This window comes from Hyperolius riggenbachi, chromosome 3 (assembly GCF_040937935.1).
Source record: "Hyperolius riggenbachi isolate aHypRig1 chromosome 3, aHypRig1.pri, whole genome shotgun sequence".
NCBI lineage: Eukaryota > Metazoa > Chordata > Amphibia > Anura > Hyperoliidae > Hyperolius > Hyperolius riggenbachi.
This window is the reverse complement of record NC_090648.1, coordinates 349639729-349665479: the sequence shown is the minus strand read 5'-3', so window position 1 is coordinate 349665479 and position 25751 is coordinate 349639729. Positions and strand designations below refer to the sequence as shown.

The window sequence follows — 25751 nt, the reverse complement described above, 5'->3', positions numbered from 1 at the left end:
TCCTGCAAAAGATCTGTTCCTGCAAAAGATCTGTTCCTGCAAAAGATCTGTTCCTGCAAAAGATCTGTTCCTGCAAAAGATCTGTTCCTGCAAAAGATCTGTTCCTGCAAAAGATCTGTTCCTGCAAAAGATCTGTTCCTGCAAAAGATCTGTTCCTGCAAAATGCATTCAGAGTCTGATATCTGCAGATCATCATACACACCTTGTTTAAAAGCCATTCATCTGCAGATCAGATCCACCAGGATGGATTTTCAGATCTGCAGATGATTGTCTGATGTGCAGATGAATGTCAGTTAAACAAGGTATGTATGATGATCTGCAGATCTCATAGACTATGAATGCAATTTGCAGGAACGGATTTTTGGCAGGAACGGATCTTTTGCAGATACTGATCTTTTGTGTCTGTACAGCATCTGTGTGTGCAGCATCTTGCAAAGATTTTTTTTCTGAGGGCTCGTTTCCACTGTTGCGGTGCGGAATCACCTGGATTCCACTGCGGACGAAATCGCATGCGGATGCGTTTCTGCATGCGGTTTTCCCCACAATTTCGCATGGCTTAGAAGCAGGCGAATTTAACCATGTCACTGCCTGTGTAAATTTCCATAACATTACATGCGAAATCGCGGGGAAAACCGCACGACAAAGCCGCATGCGATTTCCCTATTAAAAGCATTGCAGGCGATTCGCCCGCATTCCAGCCGCACGCGAAATCTGACGGCTCTGCCGTGCAAATTTCCCCCGCACACCAAAACGCACCCGCACGACGCACAAGTGGAAACAATCCCATCCACTTGTATTGCCTATGCGAATCCGCATGCGGTGCCTGCATGCGGATTTGCTATAGTGGAAACGAGCCCTGATGTGGAGTTCAGCTCCATAGAAAAGACTGTGTAGAGTATGGCTCTCATACTACATGAAGGGTGGTAAGATTGGTCTGTGATCTTTTATTTTCCAAAGACTATAGTCTGATGTGTGTATGAGCCTTTAGACTGGTTATTTCACAAGTTGTCTGCTAGTAGCTGGAGAACGTTTGCAGTCTCTTATAGCAATTCATAGTAAGGATTGCTAGATTAGTTGGCAGCCAGGGAGTTGACACAAAATATACTGTATATACTAAACCCAGGTTAATCTGGATGCTTTCAATACAGGTGTGTGCATGCTACTGTAATTACATGACTGTTAGGCTATTAACCTTTTTAAGCAGTTCCTGCTGTGAAGAAAGCTACCATCTTTTGGCTAAACCATGGATAATTTTAGTACGAGTGAGCCATAGCAAGCCAACAAAAACAAACTTGCTGACAGTAATGGTAAGGCTCACTTTAAAGCGGATCCGAGATGAAAAACTAACTATAACAAGTAACTTGTCTATATATATCTTATCTAAAGTTTTACATAGTTTACACAGCAAATCTAGCAGCAAACAGCTTTAATAGAATATGATTGATTTTTCCTGTGATACAATGACAGCAGCCATGTTGTTTGTAAACATTACACAGAGGCAGGCAGGCTTATCTGCATCTTGAGCAAAAAAAACCTAATCCCCCCCCCCCCTCCTCCTCCCTCCTCCCCTCTGCCTCTGAAATCTCTGGCTAGTAATACCTCCCCCTCCTCCTGCCCAGACTGAGCTCCCATGAGCCCTTGCTACTGTCTGAAAGTGCCTTGGCTCTCAGAAAACCTATGGGCGTGGCGTCTTTAGTTTATAGGGAATTAAAGTATTAAAACAAAGTATTTGGCTTGAGGAATGCCCTATAAACAATAGGAAAGGAACACAATTATGCAATGAGTAAAAGTTTATCTCGGATCCACTTTAAAGCACAGGTGTCAAACTCCAGTCCTCTATCTATATGCATGCTAGTTTTTAGAATGGGGAAAGAAATGGGTTCTACTTGATTAACCCCACCTTTCCTGATCCTGTCCCATCAATTAGTTTGAGCTTTGCCAAAAATGTGTGAGCACCTCAGCCCTTGAGGACTGGAGTTCGACATTCCTGCTTTAAAGAAAACCTATGTGGGAGGAATATGGAGGCAGCAATTTTTATACCCTTTTAAAATACCAGTTCTTTAGATATTATGTTATTTTTTATTTTGTGTTTAGTAGGTTACATTAGTATCCAGGTCCAACATGCAGCCAGTGTAATCAAAGTATTCAAGGCAGAGGATCAGCATGACTGCTGGTCACGTGACATTTTCTAGAAGTAAGCAATGGTCCCCACTGTATACTGCTCACTAAACATTTCTGTCAAAGTGATAGCTTGAGAAATCTGCATCTTAGATCACACTGCTGGGTAGGTATCCTGATGGGTAAATTATGTACCACAATTCAGAATCTGATTTACACCAAGGGTAACTTTTTTTTTTTTTTTTTCCCCTTCATGTTGTTGGTAATGTCCAAATCCTCTATTCAGTGGCGGACACAGCCAGCAGTGGGCCCCTGTGCAAAATACCAATTGTGGGCCCCTAACAGGCAACTAAAAGTGGGTGTAGCCATAACTAAATTGGATGTGGTTACATATTGCATATATTTACCGTATATGGCAACCTTCCCTGAGACCTAGAAATATTTCTTGATGCATACATGTAACATCTCCATTATACAGGTTACTGAACAAAAGGAAAACGTAACCCCAATCCTGCATCAAGACAGGGCATGACATGACAGGCTCTCTTTTATACTTGAAAGCACAACTGCGGTGAGAGGGATATGGAGGCTGACACATTTATTTCCTTTTAAACAATGCATATTGCCTGGCTGTCCTGCTGATTCTCTGCCTCTAATACATTTAGCCATAGACCCTGACTGAAGTGTGTGGAGCTGACTGGAGCAAATGCAAATGAATCTAGGCAAAGATGGTGCAGTCTGCTTGGAACCTAGTACAGAGGGTGAGTGAGCAAGGAGGCAGGATGTGCACTGGGAAGACAAGGCAGTGGATTGTAAACAGTGGGTGGCTCCAAGATTTTTTTCTTTTTTGCAGGTGCTATGCAAGCGCTAGATCCACCACAGGGGTAGGTGCGCGTGCCGCGGCCAAAAATTGGCTTGTCCGTGCACTGGAAAGTGGGCGCGGTAATGATGGGTCATGAGCAGGTCCAAAAGTACATGAACTTAGTAGCAGTTAGTAATTCACTGACAGTGAACATCAACAGGAAACTGAAGCCCCCTCTCCTAATAAAAAAAAAAAATCTACTTACTATACATATAGCAGAGAGTAGATTGTACGCTCCTCTGAGGACAGTCAGTGACATGACTATGTACTCTGTAAAGTGCTGCAGAAAAAGTCATTGCAATATAAATACATAATAATATGGTAGGACATAAGACTGACAGGATTATATTGTGAGCTCCTCTAAGGACAGTCAGTGACACGACTATGTACTCTGTAAAGTGCTGTAGAAGATGTCAGTGCTTACCGATACCGACTGACCATGGTGCTTGCTTGATCTGTTCTGGTCAATGTCCTCCGGTTTGTCCCCGCACCTGAACACTCGAGGTGGGTGGGCTAAACAATTGCCAGGTAGGGTGGGTGGGTGGCTGGATGATTACCTGGTAGGGGTGGGCAAATAGCCGAGTGGGTAGATGGATGGATAGACTGGTGGGGATGGGAGGGTGGGCAGATGGATAGCTGGGTGGCAGGGTGGGCAGACACCCAGGTGGCAAAGTAAGCAGATAGCAGGGTGAGAGGGTGGGCAGATAGCCGGGTGGGCAGATAAATAGCCGGGTGGGCAGATGGGTAGCATCAGATAGATAGCCGGGTGGTACGGTGGCCAGATAGGTAGCCAGGTGGCAGGGTGGGCAGAAAGGTTGCCGTGTGGGGAAGGTAGGCTGATGGGTAGCCAGGTGGGAGAGTAGGCAGATGGGTAGCCGGGTGGGCAGTTAGGTAGCTCAGTACAGTGGGGGTGGGGGGCCCGACACCGATGTTCCCTGCCTCACCTGGGGGTCCCCTCCTTTTATGAATGGCGGGACAGCAGTGGTTACAGCAAGGCTGCAACGGGGTAATGCAAACAATAGAGGTCCAGCTGTTTCCTCGGTAATTGCAATCGCACTAAACCAGAGGAGACAGCGAAGACCGGGAGGCAGCTGGACCTCTAGCGTCTGCTGTACCCAGCCAGAGCCTTGCTGTATATGCTACTCCTCCGCCGCTCATAATAGGAGAGGGGCCCGCAGAGGTTGGGGAGGATGGGAGTCGGGGCCCCCCAGGGAAGTGTTATTAAATTTTTTTTTAAAAAAAATGGCGAAACTGAATGGGCCCCTCAGAAACGGAACGTGAGGGGCCCTCGTGCTCTGCTACTGTGGCACGGGCGTATGTCTGCCACTGCCTCTATTCTGATAAGCTTGTCTGAAGACTTTTTTTCCCCCAAACATCAGCTTCCATGGCATGAATACATTCTATTGAAGGAATAACGTGCTTTCTCGGTTTTCCAAGGTACGAGAAGATGATCAGCGGAATGTATCTGGGAGAGATTGTGCGCCAGGTCCTCATTGTACTTACAAAGTCTGGTATCATATTTCGGGGCAAAATCTCTGAAAAGTTAAATACTAGAGGTCTCTTTCCTACTAAGTACTTATCTCGTATTGAAAGGTAGGTGACATTGTTTTTTTTATATTTATTTGGTGGCACACAATGTTTTTTTTTTTTTTTTTTTTTTTTTTTTTTTTTTTTTTTTGCATTGTACATTTGCACCCTGTTTAATGAAATGTGGGGCTTTTTTCAGCAATTTCATGCTAAGTGGATATATGTATTTTGTTAAGCTGTGCTACCTGCAGTCATACATATATTGTTTCTTCTAGTGATACCCTAGGTCTCCTGCAAGTGCGAGCCATTCTGACAGAGCTTGGTCTGAAGAGCACATGTGACGATACGGTCATAGTGAAGGAGGTTTGCACTGTGGTGGCCAAGAGAGCAGCTCAGCTGTGTGCTGCTGGTATCGCTGCTGTTGTGGAAAAGATGAGAGAAAATCGAGGTCTTGACCATCTTAAAATCACTGTAGGAGTAGATGGAACACTGTACAAACTGCACCCCCAGTAAGTGAACTTTGTATTTTTTGGATATGTAGTATTGTCTTGCCTTTTATTTAACAGCCTTGTTGTGCGTACAACTCAATGGCCTCAATTCATGCTGGAGATAATAAGGCAAGCGTAAACCTGCCACCAGTGAGAGTTATCTTCTCTTCATTCCTACCTTAAGTTACCTCCTCTGTAGTTATTTTCACATGCAGTTAATTAACAGCCTGTCTTAAACTTTAGAATTCTGTAGTTATTTTAAGGATTGAAGAGTTAACTTAACTTAAAGACAGGAGAGTTAACTTTAGGTTTGCCTGAGGTAAAAGGTTTCCTGAATACTACAGGCATAGGGCATACTACATGCCTTATTACCATGGTGATAACTCTAGAACATTAAAGACTGGAGATAAGCTTAGTGAATTAAGGCCAATGTCTTAAGGTGCGTACACACACACTACTGGTTAGAACGACTGGTCCGTCAGACCCTCCCGCTGGGCGGGCGTTCTCCCGACAGTAGTGCGTGTGTACAGTCTGTCACACAGACTGATGAGGATGTTTCTGAACGATCACAATGAATTGTTCTTTCTCTTATTTTTTCTGCCACCAATTAGGCTTTCTTTGCGTGGTACATTTTGCTAACAATTGTTTTCTAAATGCATTTTAACAGAAATATTAAGAAAAAAAATTAAGAATTTTTTTTTTTTTTGCCATCATCACTGTTACCCGGATACCTCTTTTTGATATCCAGGTTGAGCCGGATCCAGATAGCAAAATATCTGGATAAAACCGGATATCTGAATTCAAACCGTTGAGCAATCCAAACCGGATATCTGACCCCATTATCTGGGTAAATCCGGATATCCGGATTGAAAACTGGAAGTGGCCTATAAATTCCAAAACGTCTTTTATAGTAAATGATGCATAAAGCATCATGTTTTTTTAAAGAAAAACAGCAATTGTGAGGTATAATACAAAAAAAAGGCTGAAAATTAACATCAGGAGGTTCCAGACAGCGGTCGTGAAGCCAACAATGTGTCCAATACACAACAACACCCCAAACACACAACAAAATCCAGCTATTGTAGTGGCGTAATAGCCGATGGCAGACTGGCAGCAGAAGATTTGTTCTGTGTGGACCCTGGTGGTTGGTAACACAGACTGACACCGCAGGAGGAGTAGGTAGAAGCAGCTATTGATAGTGGCGTAATAGCTGGTGACAGTGGCAGACTGGCAGCAGAAGATCTAGTTCTTTGTGGACCCTGGCGGTGGGAAGCACAGACTGAGACTGCAGCAGCAGGAGGAGGTAGACAGATATTGTAGTGGCGTAATAGCTGGTGGTGGCTAGGGATGCTCACCGCGTACCGCGGAATTAATTTTTCTGCGATTCCGGCCGGAATTTGATGGTTCCGTTCCGTCGGAACGGAATTGCCGTAGCGCTATAGCGGAAATTCTGCGGAACGATCCGTAATTCCGGCAGAATGCAGATTTTTGTACGCCAATCACAAGGAAGCCCTTAGAAGAAGCTTAACCTATTTTGGTTCCTGGACGTAGAAACTACGTCCAGGAACCATGTGCGCTACCGTGCGCCCCCGCAGCCGATCGCGCACTCCCGGCCGCGGATTCGGTAGCCAGGGAATCAATGTATCGGGCTATGGTGCCCGATCACTGATTCCTCTCCCCCGCTGAAAAAGCGACAGCTTTTCTCAGAAGCTGCGCCTTTTCTGGCCATTCCCTCCCCGATGCGCCACTCTAAGCGTGTGTTACGCTTAGAGTGACGTCATGTAAACAAACTCATGGCCGCCATCTTGTGGCCAAAAAGTAATACTACAACTGAAAATAAAGATAAATTAAAATGAACACACATTTACATTATAAATCTATTGTTTACCCCCCACCCTCCTAAAACTACCCAAATAAAATGTTTACTATAAAAAAACAAAAAACATTACAATAAAAAAAAACATGTAAATATTTACCTAAGGGTCTAAACTTTTTAAATATCAATGTAAAGATGAAATATTTCTATATTTTTTTTATTTTAAACTTGGTAATAGTGATAGATGCAAAATGGAAAAAATGCACCTTTATTTCCAAATAAAATATTGTCGCCATACATTGTGATAGGGACATAATTTTAACGGTGTAATAACCGGGACATATGGGCATATACAATACCTGAGTTTTAATTATGGAGGCATGTATTATTTTAAAACTATAATGGCTGAAAACTGAGAAATAATGAATTTTTCGATTTTTTTTCTTCTTCCTGTTAAAATGCGTTTACAGTAAAGTGGCTCTTAGCAAAATGTACCCCCCAAAGAAAGCCTAATTGGTGGCGGAAAAAACAAGATATAGATCAGTTCATTGTGATAAGTTGTGATAAAGTTATAGGCTAATGAATGGGAGGTGAACATTTCTCTCGTGAAAACCACGGAACCTGAATGGGTTAAAGTGAGAACAGGATTTCTTCATGAAAATAGGAATTTCTGCACCAATCAGAGGCTTACAAAAACCACCCAAACTGATTTCTGCATGAAAATCGGAATTATTTCAGCACCAATTACAGTCTTAACAAAAACCAATCAATTCTATGTTAGCAACCAGCCTAGCTATCACACCTATCCCAACCATTTTGTATAGGTCCCATAGCTTACGCGACACCTCCTGCGGCGCCAAAACCACCGCCAGGTCCCAAAGCTTAGGCGACACCTCCTGCGGCTAAAAACCACTGCCATGGAACCACCACCAGGTCCCAAAGCTTACGCGACACCTCCTGCGGCTAAAAACCACTGCCATGGAACCACCGCCAGGTCCCAAAGCTTACGCGACACCTCCTGCGGCGCCAAAACCACCGCCATGGGACCACTGCAAGGTCCCATGGCGTAAGTGACACCACCTGCGGCGCCATAATGACCGCCATGGGACCACCGCTAGGTCCCATGGCGTGACACCACATACGGCGCCATAATGACCGCCATGGGACCACCGCAAGGTCCCATGGCTTAAGCAGCACCTCCTGTGTTGCCAAAATGACCGCCATAGGACCACCGCTAGGTCCCATGGCGTAAGCGACACTACCTGCTGCAAAAAAAAAAACCACAAAAAAAACCCGGTGGAACAGCCACTAGGTCCCATGGGCTACCATTTAGCAAAAACGAGGTTTTATTTGCGATCACTTTCCTTTTTCTGCCGGAATGTGGAAATCCGCAAAATTCAGCGGAAATGTAATGGCGACGGAATTTAGCGCTGGCGGAATTCCGCAATTGCTCTTTCCGATCATCCCTAGTGGTGGCAGACTGGCAGTGGCAGCTGAAGATTTGTTCTGTGTGGACCCTGGCGGTGGGAGCAGCACAGGCAGCAGGAGAGAAGAGGAGTGTAACGTGTGGCAGGCAGCATAGATAGTTCACCATGGCACTTAGTGTTGGTACCACGGCACAGTTAAATCATAACAACCGAGAGGTTCCAGGAAGCGGTCGTACTGCCGCAGTTGGGGCCTCCCCACAACTCGGACAGCACAGTTTTCATCCGACACCTCCAAGAAATTACACAGCAATTGTGTTTTAGGCATAATATAGGTTAGGTTGTAGCAGCAGCAGTGGCCTGTGGCACCCTACACGCTACCATAATTAAAACCCACACATTTTATTTGCCCATTTGTCCCGGTTATTACTCCATTTAAATTTAGGTCCCTATCACAATGTATGGTGCCAATATTTTATTTGCAAATAAAGGTGAATTTTTTCAGTTTTGTGTCAATCACGATTTACAAGCTTATAATTTAAAACATATTAGTAATATACCCTCTTGACATGCATATTAAGAGTTCAGACCCTTAGGTAACTATTTTGTTTTTTTGTTTATTTAGGTATATTTTGGGTGTGAGAGGTAAACAGTTAAAAGGAAGTATAAGGACGACGTGATTTTTTTTTTTTTTGTTTGTTTTTGTTCAGAAAGACCGCGGCTTCTCATAAGAAGCTATCGGTCTTTCTACCGGGGACTTAGATCAATGAATGGGAGCTATGTTCCCATTCATTGATCTCCGGGCTAACGGGGAGGGGGGGGGTTTGGGGCGGCACGGGAGTGAGCAGCAGCAGCCTTTTGGACGTGACCGTCACGTCCAAAAGGCTAAAATTGTTAAACCAAGTGGTACAAAAACATATCAGATGTTAAAAATGAAAGAGGTTATTGCTTTAAACAAACACAAATATGCTCATCTTGAAATTGATGCCTCAATGGGGGAAGTTGCTTTGGGGTAAAAGTCTCTGCAGAGGGGGTCATTATCTACCAAGTTTCATCTGGCGTGTGTACACTGTAAAGAATAGAGGTTTTCTTAGACTATGCTAAGTCACTTTCTACATGTATTTTAACATGGCTCTGTAGTAAAGGTTTCCGTGCCAAGCAATCCTGCCTGCAGTCCCCACCAGCCACTGAAAATACTTGTCACTTTATGAAATAAGATCTGACAAAGGAGACACAATACTGTTGAGCAATGGAGATCCTGAAGAAGTCAAGAATGGGACTATATACACTTTTAAAATTACAGCAGTTTTACTAAATTGCATGTACCAATATATGCAGGAAACTGAGCGCTGCAATGCATGTACAGCAAAGTCCCCGTTATCCAGAACTCAAGCAACTGGAAGACTCAACTTCAAATGCCTGAGGGGGATAACTAGGACAGTGCTTTGGGCGGTTTGCAGTGTAGAAAATACTTACCAATCCTCCAGGCGTCGTCTTCTACCCCTCCTGCAGCTCCCTTTTGGCTTTCTGACGTTCATGCATGGCTCCTGGCATGTCACATGACCTTGATGCGGGTTAAGTGACACACTGGGAGCCAATCATAGAGGACGTTGGAAAGCCATTAGGAGCTACAGAAAGGGTAAAAAATGGTGTCTGGAGGCCTCGGCAAGTATTTTCAGCTGCACAGGGGAGGTTTCTAATTTTTTGTCCTGCAAGCACCCGTAGCCGGAATAAGGCAGTCCCAGACTGTGCTGTGATTTTAATGCAAGTCAATGGGAACGCGTTTTTAAAAACGAAAACTGATCGAAAAGCGCTCTGCAGTGTGTCTCAGCCCTTACCTAGTTCACCACTAAGAGTTTTTCCACTTATGAACCAGAGCAATGTTCACATTTCTGCGTGGCTCCCTTTTATTCGCCAATAACTTTATCACTACTTATCACAACAAAATGATCTATCTTTTTTTTTTTTTTCGCCACCCATTAGGCTTTCTTTGGGTGCTACAATTTGCTAAGAATTATTTTATTCTAAATTTTGAGTCCGCCAGGAGAAAAGCACGATATAAATGTTATTTGTCTTGTCTTGTCTAAATTCATTAAAACTGGAATACTAAGAAAAAAAATGCAACAAAAAAAAATTCTCAGTTTTCAGCTATTATAGTTTAAAAATAATAAATGCTACTGTGGTTTAAAACCAATGTATTTTATTCGCCCATTGGTCCTATTACAGTTTAACTGGTTCGCCATCCACAGTTTTATCCCTTAAGGTTCCTGACATTTTTGACACTTTTTATCTGTTTTTTTGATACAGGTGTAACTTTTTAATTACTTATACCATCTTAGGGATATAAATCTTGTTTTTTTTTTTTTTTTTTTTTTTTTTTAGTACAATCTAGACTTTCTTTAGGTAATATTTTTTTTCTCCCAAAACTGTTATTTTATAGTTATTTTATTGGGAAAAATTAGGTGTAAATGCTGAAAATACTTTTTTTTCCATTCCCCATTCCTTACTTTCACATGACACATCCCACAGTTTTATAAAACATATAAAATTGAATTACGGTATTTGGCTTTTCCCTATTAAAATGTACTCCATATGCCATATTATATTTCTAGCTCAGTATGTGGTGGACAGTTATCCCCAGCCTGCGCATCTGTGGTGATCGAATGCGTTCACTAGGGCGACAATTCAGGGGCCATAGTGCTGTAGAGATGCATCACTAGGCAAAAGCAGAGCGATACATCTGTAGAGCACTGGGGCCCCAAACTTGCTTTGCACTGTACATACACATGTCTGTCTCATCATGTCACATGCCACCTCGGTTGTCCTTTAAGATGCTAGATGTGATTTTACAGAGACCCAGCAATTCAAGTCCGAGTTAGTCCATGGGAAGGGTGTCATAGCTGGGGTTGCAAGATGGAGGATATACTAAGGGGGAGGGGGGACTCTGCCAAAGGCTCAAAATCTTAAGGTTGGGGGAGGGATGCCGGTGATCATAGATCTCAGTACACTAATGAGTGAATGGGAAAAGTGCCCAACAAGCAGCGACAAGAACACAAGCATGCGCGGCAGCCAATCCCGGCGAGGTGCAAATATCTACACCCCTGGGACTTTAGATGAAGTTCTGTGGGGTGTAGATATACTGCCCCCGGAATGACAAGTAGTTAATCAGCATACCTCATGGCTAAAGGCTCTCTTGGCTAATACACACCAAAAAGTTCATTTTTCAATATCCTTTCACGGACACAGGATGTAAGATCCCTTTGCTACATTAACATACTGCCACACTAGGTAAGATGCATTACCAGCTATACCACAATCGATATACATCAAGATATACATCACCACATAATATGTTGGCACTTTATAAATTGATATTATACAGTAGACTTGTTGCTATATACACATTCCAACAATTACCATTTGGACCTTAGTCTAGAGTTAGCTCCTGTAATTGATGAGCAGTTGTGGTTAGTGCAGTTGGTATTCCAGAGCCGTGCACTAGTAAACTGAATGACCCAGCCTCTGGAGTAGTGACATCTAAGCAGCTTTATATACTGTACATGCCACAACCTGAGGCTCCCAAGATTACTGCAAGACTCAAGCATTTTGTATCATGTACCGTATTTTCCGCCGTATAAGATGCATTTTCTCCCTCAAAAATGGGGAGAAAAAGTCCCTGTGTCTTATACGGCAAAGGCAGGGAATCCCCGACTTACGAACGCCCGCCGATAGGAACCGCGACCCGCCGCCACGTCGGGGGATTCCCTGCACTGCCCCTTATGTGCTGCTCTGTCCTGCGTGTGTCCATGGCTCCCCCGTGTGGTCCGCTTTCTGCCAACAAACTGTTGCGTATGACCGCAAACACCGCCGCCGCTGCTTGTGCATACGTTGCCCCTGTGTGGTCCGCAACTGCCCGCTTGTGCCCCCGCTTGAGTCAACGCTTCCCCCCCCCCGGTGTAAATAGCTAGACCGCGCTCATCTTACCTAAGTCAGTGCCTTCTGCGGGGATCGGAGACCTGTCTTCACTTTTGCACTTCCACTCTAGTAATTGCTTCTGCTGCGTCATCAGCAGATCCCATCACTAGGGGGAGCCGCGTGTGTAAAGACAGGTCTCCGATCCCCGCAGAAGGCACTGACTTAGGTAAGATGAGCGCGGTCTACCTATTTACACCGGGGGGGGGGGGGGAGCGTGGACTCAAGCGGGGGCACAAGCGGGCAGTTGCGGGACCACACAGGGGCAACGCATGCACAAGCAGCGGTGTTTGCGGTCATACACAACGGCAGTTGTGGACCACCCAGGGAGAACAGAGACACTTAGGAACATACTGGGGTCAGCAGGGGACATACCCGGGACATACAGGGGATATACTGGGGACAGCAGGACACACTGGGAGCAGCAGGGGACATACTTGGGACAACAGGACACACTGGACTGCAGGGGACGTACCAGAGGCACACATACAGGGGACAGCAGGACACACCTTAGGGACATATTAGGGACATACTGGGAGCAGCAGGGGACATACTGGGGACAGCAGGACGCACATTAGGGACATACTGGGAGCAGCAGGGGACATACTGGGGACAGCAGGACACACATTAGGGACATACTGGGAGCAGCAGGGGACACCTGGGGACAGCAGGACACACACTGGGGACAGAAGGGGACACAGGAGGACACCAATTAAGGGAGAACCTCTACAAGACGCTCCTGGAACATGGACGCACCAGGTTTAGTATATTTTTTTTCCCTTGTTTTTTGCCCCCTAAACCTAGGTGCGTCTTATATTCCGGAGCGTCTTATACGGCGCAAAATACCTTAAGTGAAACCAGGGAAACTTGCCTAAATTTGACAGCTGTATGTGGGATTTTGCTTAGGCTTGGTAACAAACCAGGCTTTCCCAGCCAGGGTTCCTAGAGGACTCTGCAGCAGTTCTCTAGCATTTTTTTTTTCTTTGGTGAATTTTTTACCTTGGACATCAGCTCCGCTGTGGGGGGAGAACATTTTTCAAACTTGGCTTACGTGTCCTCTTCATTCATTGTCTGACCCTCCCACCTTCTGACCTCCCTACTTGTGCACCCTTACCATGATGGTCACGTGACTGTCGTCACATTACCATAATGCTGGGTTTATGAATGAATAGGTGGGAGGTCAGACATTAGGATATGGGCGTGCAATGGATGGAGTGGAAATGGAGAAATGGAGCAAGTAGCTATAACCACTTAAAGAGACACGGAAGCGAGAATAATTCTCACTTCAGAGCTTATAGTTAGCAGGGGCACGTGTGCCCCTGCTAAAACGCCGCTATCCCGAGGCTAAACGGGAGTCCCTTAACCCCCAAACCCCCCCCCCCCCCCCGCAAAATCAACGACCAAATTGGTCGTAGATTTTGCTGCTGCTGGAGGCAGGGCTAACGGCTGCAGCCCTGCCTCACAGCGCGTCTATCAGCGGCGCATCGCCGCCTCTCCACCCTCAGTGAAGGATGACTGAGAGGGGCGGGGGAGAGGCGCGCTGACAGACGCGTGTGGGGCAGGGCTGCGGCGGTTAGCCCTGCCTCAATGCGGAAGCGCTCCCGCGCTGCACGGAGGGGGATTTGGGGGTGAAGGGACCCCCGTTAAGCCGCAAGATAGCGGCATTTTAGCAGGGGCATGTAATTAGCCCTGCCCCAATGCGGAAGCGCTCCCGCGCTGCACGGAGGGGGATTTGGGGGTGAAGGGACCCCCGTTAAGCCGCAAGATAGCGGCATTTTAGCAGTGGCACACATGCCCCTGCAATCTATGAGGTCTGAAGTGAGCTTTATTCTCGCTTCAGACTCTCTTTAACCACTTGCCGACCGCACACTCATACCGTGCCACGAAAAAAGTGGTAGCTGGAGGACCAGCGACGCACATCTGCGTCGCCAAGTGCCTCCCTAATTAATCAGGAAAGGCCGCTCACGCGAGCGGCCGTTTTCTGTTAGATCACAGAGCGGGTCGCGGCTCGCAGACTAAATGTAAACGCAGGAGACGTTTGTCTCCTTTGTTTACATTGAACGGCGCTGCTGTAGGCAGATCGGCGATCCCCGGCCAATCAGCGGCCGGGGATCGCCGCCATGCGACAAAGGACAGTCTGTCACAGGCAGCACAGGACGGATAGCGTCCTGTGCAGCCCCGATCACCAGGGGTGAGAGGAAGGAGAAGGAGGGGGGGAATTTCGCTGCTTTGTTGTCCCCCCCCCCCCCCCGCAACACCCAGGCAGGCAGGAGGGATCAGACCCCCCCCTGCACATCATCCCCATAGGGGGGAAAAAAGGGGGGCGATCTGATCGCTCTGCCTGCAACCTCATCTGTGCTGGGGGCTGCAGAGCCCACCCAGCACAGATCATAAAAAAACACGCTGGTCCTTAAGGGGGGGTAAAGGCTGAGTCCTCAAGTGGTTAAGGACCAGGGGATTTGGCGCAGATCTGTGCTGCGTGGGCTCTCCAGCCCACAGCACAGATCAGGAATCAGCCAGGGCGATCAGATTTCCCCCCTTTTTTCCCCACTAGGGGGATGTCCTGCTGGGGGGAGTCTGATCGCCGCCGGATACTGTGCCTTGCGGAGGGGGCTCTTCAAAGCCCCCCTGCGCAGCGATTCCCAGCCTCCCCGTCCTTCCCTCCCTCTCCCGCAGGCTATGGGCGCCGCAGGACGGAGATCCGTCCTGCGCCGCCTCTAATAGGCTTCAGCCTATCAGAATGCGGCCATCCCCGGCCAATCAGAGGGCGGGTATTGCCGATCTCCTTTACGGCGCTGCTGCGCAGCAGCGCCGTATGATGTAAACAGCGGGGATTTCTTCCCCGCGTGTTTACATTTCGGAGGGAGCGTGGATCTGTGTGCCGCTAGTGTGGGCTTGAGAAGCCCAGACTAGCAGCACACAGATCAGCGCTCCCTCCGGTGGCTGAACGGCGGTAAGTCTCCGCCCGCTGTCAGCCACTTCCAGCTGTGCGACACTTTGCAGATTACGGAGGGGAGAGCCAGGAAGAGGGTCCCCAAGGTGAGAGAAGGGGGGGGGGGAGAACTTTCCCCCCCCCCCTTCTCCACTGATATGCCCCTCGCCCTCCTTCACTGGCTGTCTCCCCTCCTGGAGACACCTACAAGCCTGGCTGCATATACTTGGGGCCACTTACAGACCTGGCTATACTAGGGAGACCTATACACCTGGCTGCATATACTGGGCTGGGAGACCTATACACCTGGCTGCATATACTGGGGAGAGCTATACACCTGGCTGCATATACTGGGGGCACCTATACACCTGGCTGCATATACCGGGGAGACCTATACACCTGGCTATACTGGGGGCACCTATACACCTGGCTGCATATACTGGGGGCACCTATACACCTGGCTGCATATACTGGGGGCACCTATACACCTGGCTGCATATACTGGAGGCACCTATACACCTGGCTGCATATACTGGGGAGACCTATACACCTGGCTACATATACTGGGGAGACCTATACACCTGGCTGCATATACTGGGGGCACCTATACACCTGGCTGCATATACTGGGGACACCTATACACCTGGCTGCATATACTGGGGGCACCTATACACCTGGCTGCATATACTGGGGACACCTATACACCTGGCTGCATATACTGGGGGCACCTATACACCTGGCTGCATATACTGGGGAGACCTATACACCTGGCTGCATATACTGGGGGCACCTATACACCTGGCTGCATATACTGGGGGCACCTATACACCTGACTGCATATACTGGGGCACCTATACACCTGGCTGCATATACTGGGGGCACCTATACACCTGGCTGCATATACTGGGGGCACCTATACACCTGGCTGCATATACTGGGGGCACCTATACACCTGGCTGCATATACTGGGGAGACCTATACATCTGGCTGCATATACTGGGGGCACCTATACACCTGGCTGCATATACTGGGGGCACCTATACACCTGGCTGCATATACTGGGGGCACCTATACACCTGGCTGCATATACTGGGGACCCCTGGCTGCATATACTGGGGGCACCTATACACCTGGCTGCATATACTGGGAGCACCTATACACCTGGCTGCATATACTGGGGGCACCTATACACCTGGCTGCATATACTGGGGGCACCTATACACCTGGCTGCATATACTGGGGGCACCTATACACCTGGCTGCATATACTGGGGGCACCTATACACCTGGCTGCATATACTAGGGGCACCTATACACCTGGCTGCATATACTGGGGGCACCTATAAACCTGGCTGCCTATACTGGGGGCACCTATACACCTGGCTGCATATACTGGGGAGACCTATACACCTGGCTGCATATACTGGGGGCACTTATAGACCTACCTACATATACTGGGGGCACCTATAGACCTGGCTGTAAATACTGGGGGCACCTATAGACCTGGCTGTATATACTGGGGCACCTATAGACCTGGATATCTGTACTGGGGACACCTATAGGCCTGGCTACCTATTCTGGAGACACCTGTAGACCTGGCTACCTATACTGGGGACATCTATAGACCTGGTTATCTATTCTAGGGACAACTGTAGATTAGGCTACTTATACTGGGGACACCTATAGACCTGTATACCTGCACTGGGAAAACCTATAGACCTGGATACTTCCACTTCCTTTTGACCTGGTTACCTATACCGGGGGCACCTATTTTGGGGGAACTGCTGCCAGATTAACTATTTTTGGTGAACTGCTGCTGCCAGATTAAGTGTATTTTGAGAAACAGCTGCCAGATTATGTGTATTTTTGGGGAACCGCTGCCAGATTGTGTATAATGGGGGAACTGCTGCTTCCAGATTCTGTGTATTTTGGGGGAACCACTGCTGCTACATGTATTTTTGGTGATCCGCTGCCAAATTATGTGTATTTGGGGGAACCGCTGCTGCCAGATAACGTCTATTTTGGGGGAACGACTGCCATATTATCTGTATTTTAGAGGAACCTCTGCCAAATTGCATGGATTTTTGGTGAAATGCTGTCAGATTGCCATAGTGTTTCCCCCCAAAATACATGTAGAGTTCAAACTTCCCCGGCAGACCTTTTACACCACTGACCTTAGGGTCATGTATATTTGCCCCACCCATGACCACGCCCACATTCTGTTGCGTGACCACACCCATTTTATGGCGCGTAGCGCGGCGCAGGGGTTTTTTGTCAGTGTACAATATCACAATATAACATATTTACTGTTGTCAATAAATTATTATATCTTAGTCTGTAAAAATATAACGTGAAGGGTGGGAAACACTGGTATGGGGGCCCCATAATCTCCTATTGCCCGGGGGCCCCATGAGTTGTCAGTCTGCCCCTGGGGATGGGTAACAGTTTAATGATTACCACTAATCAAAGTATCTATAGAAGAGATTATGAGCACAGGACCAATAGAGAGCTAATACTGTAGTTGAGGGAGGGTCCTTCGGGGGCCCCTCTGGCCCAAGGGCCCCGATGCGGTTGCAACCTCTGCAACTCCTATTGGTATGCCCCTGCAAAACACACAATAATTATGTGCATAATAAGAGACTGCACTACAATGGGAAGAAAAGGGCAGTATAATGGGGAAAACGGATTGGGTGCACTATGAAAGGAACACTAAATTAGGGGTCAGTACAATAAAGAGCACAGTCATTAAAAGCACTAAAGCAGGTAAACCGCAGAATGTGAGTACTAGAATAGGGAGCCTGTATTACAGGGAATCCCTAAAATAAGAAGCACCACTGTAACAAACAAAACATTATAATTGCGGGAACTATAATAAGGAGCCTTGCATTAGGCAATAGGGATGGTGAATGAGCTGCTAATAATTTCAGTTTGATGCAGCATTAGGCAAATGTATGCAGCTTGCAAATGAGCTAATCAAATCCTGTTGAGGTAAAATTGGATTGGTCCATTTTCAAGATGCTTACATTTGCATAATCCTGCATAAACTTGAATTTATTTGCATCTCATTGACCATCCCTATTGGGCAACTATAAAGGGGAAGCACTATAATGAAGGGGAAGGAAATGGGTGTGCTGTAAATGAAGAACATGGCATGAGAGCTAAATAAAAAGGTAGTTACAAAAACAAAATGCAACTACACACACTTTTACAGACCATGCCACCTGTAAAATAAGCCCCACCTGTCCTACTGGGTATGACTTTTATGCAGGTGATCCAAAAATAGTTTGAAGGGTTCCTCCAGGATAACAAGTTGATAGAGGCTGATTTACATTCTGTCTCAGCTTTGCAGGTGTGCTTCAGAAGATGGTGAAGACCTTGGCCCCCCTGTGTGACGTTTCCTTTCACCAATCGGAAGATGGCTCTGGTAAAGGGGCGGCACTGATTACTGCTGTTGCCTGCCGTGTTGCAGATGCTGAGCCACGAGCAGCTTGAAGAACCTTCATGCTTGAAATGTACACCTCCAGGAACTTTAGCGCTTCTCATGGTTAAAAGATCTGTATTATAGTGGCCATACATGGTACAATAAAAACGTTCGATTTATTAGTTTATTCAATCTAAATAATCGAATGAAAGTTGAAATTTTTTTTTTTCGATCTTAAGAAATTTGAAGGATTATCCTGTTTTTTCGAGGAAAAATTAGATCGGACATGCTGGAAAAATCTTTATATTCGATCTAATGGAATAATCGAACTAAATTATCTAATTGAAAAAAATTGAAAAATTGTACCATATATGGCCACCCGTAGCTTTATAAATGTTCTATTTATACCTGTGTTGGGATGTTGATAGTACAAATAAAATATTTTTGCATAAAGATGTTGTGTGGTTTACCCAACTGCTTCTTATTTTCATAAACTGTGTTACAACACTACCCCCCCCCCCCCCCCCTTTTTCATGTGTAAAACACCATTTCTGTTACTGAAGAACATGTATAATGCTTAATTGAGAGACTTTTTTTTGCACCTCTTGTGTTTTTATAGTAACCCTGGAGTGAGCTGGATCTTATACCTGCATTTAAATGATGCTAGTTGCCTGGCTGCCCTACTGATCATGTTGGCTCCAGTAGTGTCTGAATCACACACATGAAACAAGCTTTTGTTAGTGTGGTCAAACTTTTTGCTGGAGTCCCTGATTTGCAGTGTTGCTTGTGAATTTTCGCCAAAGGCATTTTCGCATCATAAATGTAATTTTGATAATTTTTCTTTTCGCGAAAATGCGCTTACATTTTCTCATTTTCAAGATTTTTCATGTAAATGGGCTAAAGTTTTCGCCTAATGGCCACTGACTTTCACGGTTAATAGCAAAGCTACCTTAACCTCCTGGGCGTTATGGACAAGCTCAGCTCGTCCAGTAACGCCGCAGTGCATTGCTCGGCCCTGGTGGGCCGATTTGCATAATTTTTCAAACACGCAGCTAGCACTTTACTAGCTGCGTGTTTATTGCGATCGCCGCCTACCCGCCGCGAAAGAGGGCCCCCCCCGCAGACCCCTTGCGCAGCCTGGCCAATTACCGCCAGGCTGCACTATGGGGTGGATCGGGACCCCCCCCCCCCCCCCCCGACGTCATTCCGATCATCGCCATGGCGACGGGGGAAGCCCATACAAGAAATCCCATTCAGAATGGGATTTCATGTTGGGTATGATCGCCGGCGGCGATCGGAGGGGCGGGTGGGATAGCGAAGGGAGGGGGGAGCATGTAGCTAGCGCTAGGCTTAACTACAAGTAAAAAAAAAAAAAAATAGCTGAAAAAACCCTCCCACGGCCGTGCGCCGCAATGCATCAAAACGCCAGGGAGGTTAACATATCCTGCAAAATTTGTTAATTAGCTGGTAAGAAAAACAGTGGGTACAAAAGAAGAAACAAAAATCAGAAAGACCTCATAGTTTTGGAAAAAAAATCGATTTTGAAGTTACTGTTAGAGATGGCCCGAACGGTTCGCCCGCAAACGGTTCCAGGCGATCTTTGGGTGGTTCGCGTTCGCCAGCGAAGGCAAACTTTTGCGGAAGTTCGGTTCGCCCCCATAATGCTCCATTACGGTCAACTTTGACCCTGTACATCACAGTCAGCAGGCACATTGTCACCAATCAGACTACACTCACTCCTGGAGCCCCACCCACCTTATAAAAGGCAAGGTTCTCCGTCCATTTTACTCACTCGTCTGCCTACAGTAATTAGTGAAAGGACAGCTGCTGACAGACTCTGCTAGGGAAAGCCTAATTAGGCTCTTGTAGCCTTGTTGGCTTGCTCCTGGCTGATTGTTATTCCTTATATAGCACCCCACAACAGCTTCCCTTTCTCCCTCCTTTCTCCCTCCCTCCCTTCCTCCTCCTAATGATGCTTTCTCTTCAGAGGCTATGGCCGCCGATTGGCCCATGTGGTAAAGCAAGGTGTAAAAAATAAAGTACACCTGGCAGAGGATGTTTTCGATCCATCAACCTCTGGGTTATGGGCCCAGCTCACTTCTGCTGCGCCACTCTGCAGTCTGCTTACATTTGTATACAATCTTCAAGTTTAAGAAGGGTACATTAGTTGAAATAGTTACACAACAATCTATGTTACAGCAAGGCCCTAATGACACTTTCTCTTAAGGGGCTATGGCGGCCATAGCCCCTTAAGAGAAAGTGTCATTAGGGCCTTGCTGTAACATAGATTGTTGTGTAACTATTTCAACTAATGTACCCTTCTTAAACTTGAAGATTGTATACAAATGTAAGCAGACTGCAGAGTGGTGCAGCGGAAGTGTGCTGGGCCCATAACCCAAAGGTTGATGGGTCGAAACCAACCTTTGCTGAGCATGATTTCATTTTTGCACCTCGCTTTATCGCATGGGCAAAACTGTTTCCATAGCCCTGTAAGAAAAAGTGTAATAAGGGCCCTGCCAATGCCATAACATAGATATTACGGTAGCTAAGACTACTCCTGGGCCTTTCTTGTAGTTGAAGAGATGAGTGAACTGTGACACCACAAAAAAAAAAAAAAAAAAACCGCAAACAGAGAAGCTTCCCCATATTTGAGCATTGGATTTGGTAAAGTCTTAAGCCAATGTGTTGTAAGACACAAGTAAGCTTTAGGTTAGCATGAATGGTTGCATGGCCACCTAGCTTTTCATCCTTTCCAGGCCAGCTAGGCTGGCTTCAGCCTGTAATGTTGGTAGTATATTGGTGAGCATAGCTGCTCTCCAAGCAGTTGACACGGGTTCGATTCCTGGCCAATGTATGTGAGCGTGATTTTGACATCCTACAAATCCCTGGAAGACACTGCTTTGTGTGAAAACTACATTTTTTTTCTGGGACTTTTGACGTCTATCCCAGTCAACCATGTCTCCCTCCAGGTGTTAGATGCCTTGAAACATTTTCCATCACTTTTCTGGCCACCATAATGTTTTCTAATTTTTCAAGTTCGCCTCCCCATTGAAGTCTATGGCGGTTCGCAAACGTTTGCGGAGGTTCGTGAATCTAAAATCGGAGGTTCGGGCCATCTCTAGTTATGATAGGAAAAAAATACATTTAAATGCGGTATATGACAGATAATGAAGCAACCTAGTGTATATTTTTATATCAAAAGAAAGAGCAATGAACTTCATGACGGGGGTTTCCAGGGGGTCCGTACTCAGTGCGACGCTTTGGCCAGGGTTCGCTATTTAGTTGCAATATGGCTGCATAAGGGTCCCTGGCAACTTTACCTATTTTTTTTGCAGATCAAGCAATCATCTACAGATCTGAAAATCCATCCTGGTGGATCTGATCTGCAGATGAATGTCAGTTAAATCATGTGTGTATGATGATCTGCAGATCTCATAGACTATCATTGCAATTTGCAGGAATGGATTTTTGGCAGGAACAGATCTTTTGCAGAGACTGATCTTTTGTGTCTGTACAGCATCTGTGTGTGCAGCATCTTGCAAAGATTTTTATCTGATGTGGAGTTCAGCTCCAAAGAAAAGACTGTGTAGAGTATGGCTCTCATACTACATGAAGGGTGGTAAGATTGGTCTGTGATCTTTCATTTTCCAAAGACTATAGTCTGATGTGTGTATGTGGCCTTAGTATTGTTGTGCATTAGTCTGCGTTAAAACATTTTCTAATGTGCGACTTTAACGTCGCACTGTGAAAGAGGCCTTATAGTTTTTGAGAAAATTTGTTAAAGTTTAGAGGAACAAATTTGCAAAGTCACTGTGGTAAAATGACAGATATTAACCTCCTTAGCAGTAATCGCGAGTCAGGCTTGGGACAGAAATCTGCAGCTCAGAGTGGTAATCCCGTGCCTGAGTTAGTTATACGCAAAAGCGTCTGCAGATCTTTGTGGTATTTTTTTTTTTCTTCTTGATTTGCTTGTGAAAAAATTGCACGGCCTTTAGATCCTAATTCTAGAAATAATAATAATGCTAGGGAGGTTAACCTATATTGAAAAAAAACAACCCTCTATCTATATATGTTCAGAGTGTGGGAAATATAAAAAAAAAAGTGCCCCCCCCCCCTCCCCCCAAAGCTTATTTAACAGAGAGCTCTCAGTTAGCTGTGAGAGGTAGCGGTGACTGGCAGAGATCTTCATTCAAGATCGCAAGATAAGAGGATATTGGTGCGGGATCATTTCTGAGGATATTGGACTTTTTTTTTCTTTAAACCTCCTGGGCGTTATGCATGCCGAAGGGTTTGCAGCCAACAGTCCCCCCTTTCGAATTTTAAGTGATTGTGTAGTTGTAATATGTTCAGCCAGCACTAGGCTAGCTAGCAATTGTGGCCGGCATTCCCCTGATTACTTCTGATCCCCCGATCGCCGCTAAATACATTACCCCCTTTGGATCCAGTGATCGGCGCAACCTCCCCGGACAGCTCTGCTCTTCTCTATGGGGAGGATTGAACATGTCATGCACAGACCCAATCCTCCCCATAGAGAGGACTGGAGATGTGCAGTGCGGCTGCACCATCGCATGATCCAGGGGGGGTAATGTATTTAGCGGCAATCGGGGGGATCAGAAGTAATCGGAGGGATGCCGACCACCATTGCTAGTTAGTCTAGTGCTTGCTGAACATATTACAACTATACGATCACTTAAAATTATAATGGGGGACTTCTGGGGACAGCCGGCGGTATGCCCGACATAGTGAAGGGCATACCTTTTAAGGAGGTTAAAGGTACAGGTAAGTACTTTTGGTTAATTAAGAATATTAACCCCCTTGGCGGTACGCAGTTTCTGACTGCGTCCGCCGGGAGGTTTTTTGGCCCCAAATTTTTTTTTTGCCGCTTTAGCTAGCATATTGTTAGCTAAGCGTATGCTTTAGGTTGCTCCGGTCCCCCCCATGCCCGCCGATCGCCGCCGGCTATACGTACCTCGCCACGATCCCACGAAGAGCGCAGTTTCCCGATCGGCTTCCGGCGTTGCTATGGCGATGATCGGAGCTGACGTCATGACGTCATCAACGCCTGGAGCAGATTGGGCGGCTGAGCCGGCGTGGGAACGCTGGGGGGTACGTATCCCGGAAGTAACTGCGGGCGATCTCGGGGGACCGGAGCAACTTTGTGCATACACTTAGCTAGCGAACCGCTAGCTAAAGCGTATTGCACCAGTTTCTTTGTTTTTTTTAAGTCCTGGGGCCATGTGATCCCCCGGCGGCTACCCCATGTGTAGCACGGGGTTACCGCTAAGGAGGTTAAAGGACTTTTTTGTGGTTGTGGGTTTTATACCATAGGTACAGACTAACCAGCAAGCTCATTGAACCAAAACTCCTAGGAGTGTGTAAGGTGCAATAATGGGCCAAAAAGCCCCTTTATTAAAATGTAAAGGGGACTCCCAGATGCCACCATGAATGTTGTTGACCCCCACCTTCTCCTGGAGCACCGGAGGTGGGGAAGAGCCCCTTGTCCATGGATTGGACAAGGGCTCCGACGGGGAGGGAGAGGCTTGTCTGCCCTTTTCCCCCGAAGCCCACCACCCGGGAAGGAGGACCCAATGTCATTTTTTTTTTAAATATTTCCCACACTCTGAACGTATATTAAAAATAAAAAAAAAAAAATATATAGATAGATAGCGAGATAGAGAGATATAGTTAATACATTATCTGTCACTTTACTGCAGTAACTTTTTTCCCTATAACTTTAACATCAATTTCGTCAAAAACTCTAAGGTCTCTTTGAATTTTTTTCTCTTGTTCCCATTGTTGTTCTCCACATACTCTGCAAATTTGGTGTTTATAGCACATAAGGGGGCTTTGCTATTAACCACAAAATTCGGCGGCCAGTGTCTTCAATGTAAAAAAAATGCGACCGCAATTATTTTTTTAATGTGTTAACACAAATGGTGAAAAATCCCATGTTCACCACAAAACAGTTTGCCGGTGAACTGTTCGGGCGATCTCTATGTACAAACCTCCCCCTCTCCCCCGGAGCCCTTGTCCATTCCATGGAAAAGGGGCTCTTCCCCACCTCCAGTACCACAGGAGGAGGTGGGGATGATGGCGCCCTGGGAGGGGGGATCATGGTGGCATCTGGGAGTCTTCTTTTAAGGAGGGGATCTCCAGATACCAGCCCCCTCCCCAAGATAAATTAGTATAGGGGTACAAAATACACATTACCCATTTCACAAATGGTTACATGAAATAAAAACACAACCACAAGAAAAATCCTTTTATTATTCTTAATTAACCAGAAACCCTTACCTGTACCTTGAAAAAAATGTTTCCATGCCAATATCTTTGGAAATGTCCCACGCCAACATCCTCTAGTGTTGCGATCTTGATTGAAGATCTCCGTGTACCCGCCGCCACACACAATTTATAAAAGATCTTTGGAGCTAAAGTAAGGAAATATGGAAGAGGCCAAACTTTGCACAATTGAAAACCTCTGGACTGATTTTAAAATACTTGCAGAGAGTGTACCGGTACTACACATCCAACCTTACAGAGCTTGAGAGGATCTACACTTGGATCTGACTTGGTGGCCGATCGACCATCTGATTTGATTATGATAATCTCTAATCAGATTTTATTAAAGAGAGATCTGTCTCTTGATCGAACTTTTAAAGGACTTACGAGGTCAAAATACGAAATTTTGATGATTACCCGTTTAATGTTTGATTCCACGGGCGAGTTCCCCAGTGCCCTCCGTTCAAATGCGCAGCAAAAGTATCCTTTTTATTTCCCCCATGCTACGACCTGACCCCACTGTATGGGTCGTCTTCTATTCCCCATGCAAGATGGCCGCTGCTAAGACCCGCGGCTGCGCAGTACGCATGGCAGAGAGTGCGGCTGCGCAACTCCGCCCTCGCCCAGCCACGTACTCGCTGACAGCGTCCTCCTAGTTGTCAGCGTCCGTGCGGGGGGGGGGGGGGGTGCGGCCTCACATGCACTACTAGCAGAGATGTGAGTGTGCCTGCTGACACACTAGGAGGATGCTGTCAGCGAGTACGCGGCTGGGCGAGGGCGGAGAGTTGCGCAGCCGCAATCTCCGCCATGCATACTGCGCACCTGCGGGTCTTAGCAGCGGCCATCTTGCGTGGGGAATAGGAGACGACCTGTACAGTGGGGTCGGGTCGTAGCATGGGGGAAATACAAAGGA

General features: G+C 46.4%; 1 protein-coding gene across 2 annotated transcripts in view; it reads left to right on the top strand.

Annotated features, from left to right (window-relative positions):
* Positions 1 to 18977, top strand: part of HK3 (hexokinase 3) — a 151504-nt gene extending 132527 nt beyond the window's left edge. For both annotated transcript variants that reach the window (XM_068277047.1, XM_068277046.1), the window contains exons 17-19: positions 4418 to 4573; positions 4783 to 5016; positions 18480 to 18977. In XM_068277047.1, coding sequence (XP_068133148.1) covers positions 4418 to 4573; positions 4783 to 5016; positions 18480 to 18630 — 541 coding nt within the window. In that variant the 3' untranslated portion in view covers positions 18631 to 18977. The remainder of the gene's footprint in view (positions 1 to 4417; positions 4574 to 4782; positions 5017 to 18479) is intronic.
* The last annotated feature ends 6774 nt before the right edge of the window (positions 18978 to 25751 follow it).